The 7,733-nt window shown below is 37.1% G+C and overlaps 1 protein-coding gene across 1 annotated transcript; it reads left to right on the forward strand.

Annotated features, from left to right (window-relative positions):
• Nucleotides 1-377: 377 nt before the first annotated feature.
• LOC140850806 (inosine triphosphate pyrophosphatase) lies at nt 378-6,969 on the forward strand. Its single transcript, XM_073256064.1, has 8 exons — nt 378-559; nt 4,107-4,171; nt 4,309-4,372; nt 4,460-4,469; nt 4,662-4,693; nt 4,789-4,901; nt 6,523-6,599; nt 6,690-6,969. Exons 1-8 carry the CDS (start codon nt 445-447, stop codon nt 6,808-6,810), a joined length of 597 nt encoding a protein of 198 aa, XP_073112165.1. The 5' UTR covers nt 378-444; the 3' UTR covers nt 6,811-6,969.
• The last annotated feature ends 764 nt before the right edge of the window (nt 6,970-7,733 follow it).

A 7,733-nucleotide genomic window follows, 5' to 3' on the forward strand; every position in this document is an offset into this window, starting at 1 on the left:
GATTCGGCTATAGAAAGAAATGAATTATTCTTATTTTTTTTAAAATAAAAATTGAAATAATTTTTTTTTAATCAAATATTTAGAATGAAAATCATCCATCCAGATTTTCATTTCTGATCTTAATTATCTCGATCAAACACACCCTGATGTCATGTTGGGTTAATGGGTTGGCCATGTGGAACCATATTTTTCTCAGTATGGTCCAATTCGTCGTGCTACTTTCTTAACTCCAACCCGACTTGATCTCAGCCCGTCACCTCTAATCACAAGAATCGGGTTCGCAAAACCGCACCCGATTTTGGAATCGCAGCCAACACGTGCACTGGCACGTGACCCACCCTAGTTTATACCGCATGGGAAAGCGCAGCGAGGAGGAAGAGCGCTCCTTCTCCGTGGCCGCTGATATTTGGTGCGAGCGCGCCGCCACCGCTGCCGTCGAGCGGGATGACGCGGGTTTTGTCGCGGCCGGTGACGTTCGTGACGGGGAATGCCAAGAAGCTGGAGGAAGTCAGAGCGATTATCGGCAATTCCATTCCCTTCGAATCCCTCAAACTCGACCGTAATTTCTCCTTCTGCTCTCTTTCTTATTAAACCCTATCGAGTTTCTCTGGAATCACGTATCGTCCCATGGCTGTTGGTTTTACTATTCGGAGACTTAGTTTGGCATGTGTAGTTTTGATCAGAAATGCTTCAAATTTCCCTTCTTTTTTTGATGCCTCTGCCGGTTGGTTTTACCATCTTGAGCACTTTTGTTGGAGACCTAGTTTATGATGCTGGATTAATGGTTAGGTATCCTGTTGCATTGCGAAACCTAGCTTTGCACGTGTGGTTTCAATGATAAAAACCCAGTCTTTCATGCAATCTGGTGGCAGATGGTGATTTTGCTCTTTGATGGAAAACATGCACGCCAACTAGTCGTGCAATAGGCTGTGTGATCTTACTTCAGAACCTTGTTTTGATGCCATCGTAGTGATGGGTCCCAAAGGGAGGTTTATTAAATATGCTGAATTCTGCTGTTTTCTTGAACTGTTCCAAGGAATCTTGATCTTTGGTCAAGGCCAGTTTTTCAACCAAAAGAAATAGTCGGAATAACAAGAATGCTCTTTTAGTTGTATTAATTGAAAGGACAAATTGTAATTTTTTCCTGTAGGTATTAAATGAACAAATGTATTAGGATATTTCTGTGATTGATTGAACGAACAAATTGTAATTTTTCCTGTCGGAATTAAATGAACAATTGTATTAGGATATTTCTGTGATTTCTGTCCCCCAGGTGATTACCATCATCTACAAGTTAAAAGGGAGGCTAGGAGCTTAGGGAAGGAAGGTCCAAGGTATATGAGTCATGCCTGTAACTCTTGGGTCTTCCTCTTCCTCTTCTTTTTACTTTTCTTTTTATGGCGCTTTGATTGGGCTGACAAAGGTTGAAGAGAGATATCCAGCTGGTATAGAGCCTTCATACTCAAACTCTTTTATTAAACTTTTTGCTTGCAACTTCATCATCCTAAGAAGGGACAAAGAAAAAGGTGGCAAACAGCAATTAGACAAGACAATGGGTTGTTCAATTAATCAATTCTCTCAATACAGGGGAATCAGGAGAGATTAGAATTGTTGAAACCTCATCTCATGAAGCTCTGCTGCATCTTCCTTGTATCAATCTGTATCTGGCATATCATGTCATGTTCCTTTCGGGACATGGCAAAAAACACCAATAGTGACTTGTCTGGGGAAACCTGGTGCCCCTCTATCTTTTCCATACAATGTTTCGTGTGGAAATTGGTCTAACTTGCTTTCATTTTATTTCAACCCCTTTTAGGTCTATAAGGACAAATTGAAACTCAAGGGCCATCTTGAACTTTTGTCTAGCCAATTGCACCACTTTGCTTTAATTACCATAAGTTGCCCCAAAGTTTGTGGAAGTTGTGCCATCTCATTTTGTGCTGGACACAAAAGCCCTTAATCTCTGCATATGTTGCAAGACTAGATGTGATGGACTTAAATTATTGTCTCCTTGCTTTCTTGAAGTTAATACTCTTCTTGGCATTATCTACTATAGCCAACTAATTTTCATTTGATGTTGAATATGAGCTGAATGCACCATCCCATTGTTCAATAGCCACAACCTTTCAAGGAGAATGTCAGCAACCTTCATTGTGGAACTGTCCCAATGGATGATTTCAACAAACATCACCATGTGACATCCAGATTGTCATGTGTTATCTGGCCAAGTTTGTAAAAATGTGGCTGGAGGTTCATCTTCAAGTTCACTCTGGACAAGTTAGATTGTGTCAAGGTTCTTTGAATTACCCCCATCAATCACCTTGAATTGAGTTATCACCACATATGGTGTTGATGTGGAAAATCCCTTCCATCTCTAATCATCTCCTTGTCATTCTTTAGAAGAAGCTCACAAGACCAATAGATTTTCTTTTGTAATATCGCTTTCCTTAATAGACGAATGCCAGCCATGTACTTGATCCATGAAATCTCTCTGTTCTTTGGCCTTTCCTTTATTGATCTGGTCTGCTGCCCTGCTGATGTAGGCTGTTATAAAGGAGCTTCAATATAAGGCTTTTAAAGATACCATACCATGGATTCCTTTATGCCTTTAGTTGATTGGAAGAAGTATATAAGCAATTTTAAATAAAATATTTACAAGCCTAAGGTGACCAATTTGTGCTATCAACTTTGTCAAGATCAGGATCGAGTTATAAGTTATTGCAAGGTTCGATTGGATCAATCATGGATCGCAAGATTTTTTTCCATTTTTCATGAAAAAAAGGATAGAAGAAATATGAAAATTGAAAAAGAAAAATGAGCCCATTATAGACTAGATGCTTAAAGAATAAATGCTTATAGGAAGTCAAGTTTCCACCATCATATACCCATATATAGTTTGGTTAGTGGAGCAAACACCATCCAATTATTAATGATAATTCCTTGCTACCTGTCAATTCAATTATCCTTTTAACTCATGGACTCTGAAACTTAGTTTTCTTAATTTTTAGAATTTAGGCACCCTAAAGAGCTAGCTAATTTTGTATCTTCAAGTCTTATTATTGATAAATTAGTTTATGAGCCATGTAGTCAAATAAATCGACTTCTATATTATCTAAGATGCACATGACATGATCAAGTCATATCTAAGGATCCAAGGGATTATATGATCCATAATATGGATCTATACTTTTTGTGATTTTAGTTCATCTCATTCCAAAAATGTGAAAAAGATCATTTTGGACTATTTTTTTCTAGAAATTTTATCTCAGTACCGGATCCCGTACCGATGAAATTTACTGTAGTGTCGAAATGTGGTACGGTATGATATGCCTGTGTCGGTATGGAGCGGTTCGGCATCTGGTATGCATTCGTTATGGTACGGCACGGAATGTATCGGGCAGTTCAGTCCAGTATGGAATTCCATGGTTTTATCCATATAATAAGATCCATATTGTGGATCATGAGATTTAGTAATAATATTTCCTGTTGCTGGCTGTGATTGGCCTTTCTACTAGATAGCTTTGAAGAATGTGTATCCTCATGGAGCTAGCAGCCTTCAGAATTTTATTGAATGCATGATTGTTGCACTACTCTTTATGGTCTTAAATAGGCTCCATCCTTGGTTCAGGGATTCTTGATAGATGGTTTTCGGTGCTAGGGAGCTGTAACACCGATGCTTAGTCATTCCATATTATTCCATCGACGATTACTGTCCAATTTATGAATGATTTCTTGTTGGTAGTGGTGCTATTGTGATAGCTTTCTTGGTGCAAAAGAGGTGAATTAGCTGGTCTGATTGTGCAGGTTTGGCTGTTCATAGTGTAAGTTGGCTACTAGAAAGTCTTGGTAACTTCAGATGGCATATTACTGCTCAGCCACTGTATGTCAATCTTTATTGGTTGATAATGATGTCTTATAATATTGAATCTAACCTTATGAGGTTTGGCAGATGGACTGCCAACTAAACTGGTTTGAACTGGACTGAGTGCATTCTTGATATATATCTAGTTTGGTTTCAGGCAAATAAGCAAAAGAAAATATTATAGATATATGAGTTGTCTAAATATTTTTCTTGTTTTTAATTACTGACATTGAATACTCTCCAGTGCCAGAATTGCAAGGTGAGCCTGAAGAGATATCTAAAGAAAAGGCCCGTATAGCTGCAGCAAAGGTATTTCATTATTGTGTTCTTGAATTACTGCAAATAGATATCAAGATCTAAATTACTGATTAGTTTACATAGGAAAAATAAAGCATGCCCTTTTCATAAGGTTCAAACTTTTGATTTGGTCCATTATTTCTTGGAAGGTAAATGCACCTGTACTTGTTGAGGATACCTGCCTGTGCTTTAATGCTCTAAATGGTCTCCCAGGTTGTGTTTCTGTCCTTAGTTCTTGTTGTATTTCTGTTATTTGTTTTTTTTGTGAATTATGATGTGTTTGGTGCTTCAATGTTGCAGGACCTTACATGTAAGTTTTCAATCTTTCCCACCTTTCTTCAGAAATCTCCCATCCAAACACTGAAATCTAGTGAAGCTCTTTGACAACTTCCCCCACATATTCCAAATTTTTCTCCTTATATTGTGTTCATGTCTTCTTAAATTCTGTAACACTGAAGTTCTAATTTCCATTTTTTTCAAAAAATTGGCATGGTTCCTGCAGAAAGTGGTTCCTGCAGAAGACTGGACATGAAGGTTTTAGATATTAAGCAATTTATATTTTCCATATCCTTTTTGTTTTCTATCCGAACTCTTTAGATGGCCTTTTAAACTTTTACTTGTCCTTTCAGGTCTCAACAATATACTAATGGCTTATGAGGACAAATCAGCATATGCATTGTGTATATTTTCTCTTGCTCTTGGGCCAGCTGAGGAGCCAATAACATTTATTGGGAAAACACAGGTATAATGCTGTGTTCTTGTAATGATTTATTTTAAAGTGTAATTGAGGATATGTGTGCACCTATTAATCCTCTTGTATCATGTTTCAAAGTAACAAGCATCTTCAAAATATAATGTGGTAGAGCTTAAAAATACTCATGTGTTGGGCATCCGCTCCCCACTTTTACGTCTTCATCCTGAGAGGCACCCCAGTTTCTCCTTTTTCTTTCACTCTCACATGTCTCATCACCTCCTTTCTCATTCTTTCTATTTTGATTTGAGTCTTTTATTTCTTTTAGGAACCCTCGAATCCTATTTAGAGGCACCGAGGGCTGAGAAAAGGGGCATTTTGCTAATAATTCTGTTGTGTAAGGCTATTGTCCTTCTTTCTATCCTCCTTCCTTATCTTTCTTGATATTCCTTCTTGGTCTTTCTTGTTTGGATCTGAAGGCTGAGTCATCCAAGGATTGGTTCTTTCCGATTGTTTCTTTTTTCTTTTATTTTTTCTTCTTCTCTCCGAGGCACTTTGTTTATTTATTTATTTTGTTTTTTTTTTTTTTGGGGGGGGGGTGTGGTTTGGTAATGGTTGCGAGTTTGAAGAACCATGGGGACAAAACTAACAACAATAAAATTAATGATATCAACACAAAGGTTAGAAGGCATGTGACTAAGAATATATATAATTATGCTATTGTAGTTCAACTATATAAGCTTCTCATAGTACATGAGCAACACCAAGAATGTGCTGTTATGTATAAACATAATTACAAGGCCCTAGAGTTTTATCAAATAGTTTTAGATTCACCAGTTTTAGGGTCTAAGATCTAGGATCTAGGAATAAGGCATCGCTATAGTGTCTAATCCATTACCATATTGTCCTCCTATTATGTGTAGCTTATGTCTTAGGGCCTGTTCTTTGGAGGATAAAAAACTTATTTGAAAATCTGTATTTTTTTTGGATAAGTATTTCTCGGACAACATTACATGGGAAAATAAATTACCCATGTTCTTTTGCATTACTTATCTGTGAAGATCGATCTATATTTTTCATAAGACCTTTTATTATGTAAATATTATATTATATAAAATATATTATTATATATTGTTATATATTATTATTTGATATATTATATAATAATAATAAAATATATTTTTATCATTATTAAAATATATTAATATTATAGGGATAGGTGTATTTTAGGAATAAAATAAAGAGGTTATTTTCTTGGTTGATGGGAAAATAACTTATCCACCTCCTAGGTGGGTAAGACTTTCCCTTTGTTTCATCTAGTTGACTAGCTTGTCATCATGTTTCGTCTACCTGTTTTCATGACAGGAGTGATTAAAGCAGATCTGCTTCAATTCATGTCTTTTATAATCATGTCTTTATTCTCTGCCATTTTTATGCTTCATAAGTTAATGTAGCTTTGTTTCGTCAGCTATCATTCTATGTCATTCGATAACAAAGAAAAACAAAAATTTTACAAAGCAGAATAGCTGGGATTGGATGATCGTGTGATGGTGTTACTCCAACACGATCTGCAAATCAGTGAATGTATAGACAGAACTGTCTCCTCTGCATTCAAAATTTGAATTTGCTGGAAATACTTGCTTACCTGTGGGTTGTGCTTCCTGAATTGTAGGGAAAAATAGTTCCTCCAAGGGGTCCTGCAGATTTTGGATGGGATCCTATCTTCCAACCAGATGGATATGACCAAACGTAGATACTCTTTCTTCCCGTCATTGTGTTGAATTTAAGTCTTTGATAGCTATTGAATGCTTGTAGTAACCATGTGACTTGGTGGTGCAGCTATGCTGAGATGCCAAAGGAAGAGAAGAATAAGATATCCCACCGCTCAAAAGCTCTTGCAATGGTGAAATCACACTTTGCAGCTGCTGGCTATGTTTTCCAGAACAACAGATTAGTTTGATAGCGTAGCTAACTGGATGCTATAAGGATTAACTTCGTTTTCAGCCCACCATGTTTTGATGTTGTAAGCCACATAGAGGACTTTGTTTAAACACTGTTCAGGTTATAACTACAAGTACATCATCAATACAGTATCTGCTCGCTTTGTGGGCTATCAGCATATCTTGAGATGAAACGGGATATTGAGTGACACAGGATAACCAGTGGAGATGGCTTTTCCAGAATAGAGGCAATTAGTTAGCCAAATGAATACCTTTTTTCTTTTACTGTGTGGAAGTAAACCAACAGGATCATTGAAATTATATACGGTTTTCCTGATTCCATGTTTACGGTGTTGTTTTGCGCCCAAATTTGCAATCATTACCTAAAAATAAAACAGATCAGTGCGATAGGGAGATATAAAACAAGCGACACCAAACCAAGAGATCTTAACTACTCTGTCCTGTACCAGACAGAATAATTTTTTCTACCAAGCTGCGCAGCATCTGGTGGCATCCGTTTCACTCTCAGAGCTAAATCCTGGGCTGAATGAAATCCGTCCAAAATACTTGGACACCATCATCGAGCAACACTAAGATAATCTTTTGATAGGCATTTTGATGCATCTTAAACGCTAAGGATCACAAATAGCCGCTTATAAGAATCCCATCCACCATTGTCTCAGCCTTAGGACATTGTTATTTGCTATGCTGCAGAAGGCACTTGTTTAATGTTTGGGTATTTTCAATATTACCACCATTACCTCTTTGTATTGTCCTGCTTGCAAAATGTCCTACCACACAAACAGATATACAGGAACGATACTTTCTTCACATTGCCTGTTCTTCAACTCAATCTTAGTTTCACTTGTTTTACTACATATTTTTGAGGGGCCTTCCTATGTTTATTTGTTTTTTCCAACCAACCACAACAGGACCAGCAAGA

Source organism: Elaeis guineensis, chromosome 4, assembly GCF_000442705.2.
Source record: "Elaeis guineensis isolate ETL-2024a chromosome 4, EG11, whole genome shotgun sequence".
Taxonomy (NCBI): Eukaryota; Viridiplantae; Streptophyta; class Magnoliopsida; order Arecales; family Arecaceae; genus Elaeis; species Elaeis guineensis.

Coding starts and splice junctions, on each gene's coding strand:
- LOC140850806 (XM_073256064.1), top strand. CDS start 445: ATGACGCGGGTTTTGTCGCGGCCGGTGACGTTCGTGACGGGGAATGCC. Junction 4,172..4,308: donor CCCGTATAGCTGCAGCAAAG/GTATTTCATTAT, acceptor ATTTCTTGGAAG/GTAAATGCACCTGTACTTGT. Junction 6,600..6,689: donor CCAGATGGATATGACCAAAC/GTAGATACTCTT, acceptor TTGGTGGTGCAG/CTATGCTGAGATGCCAAAGG.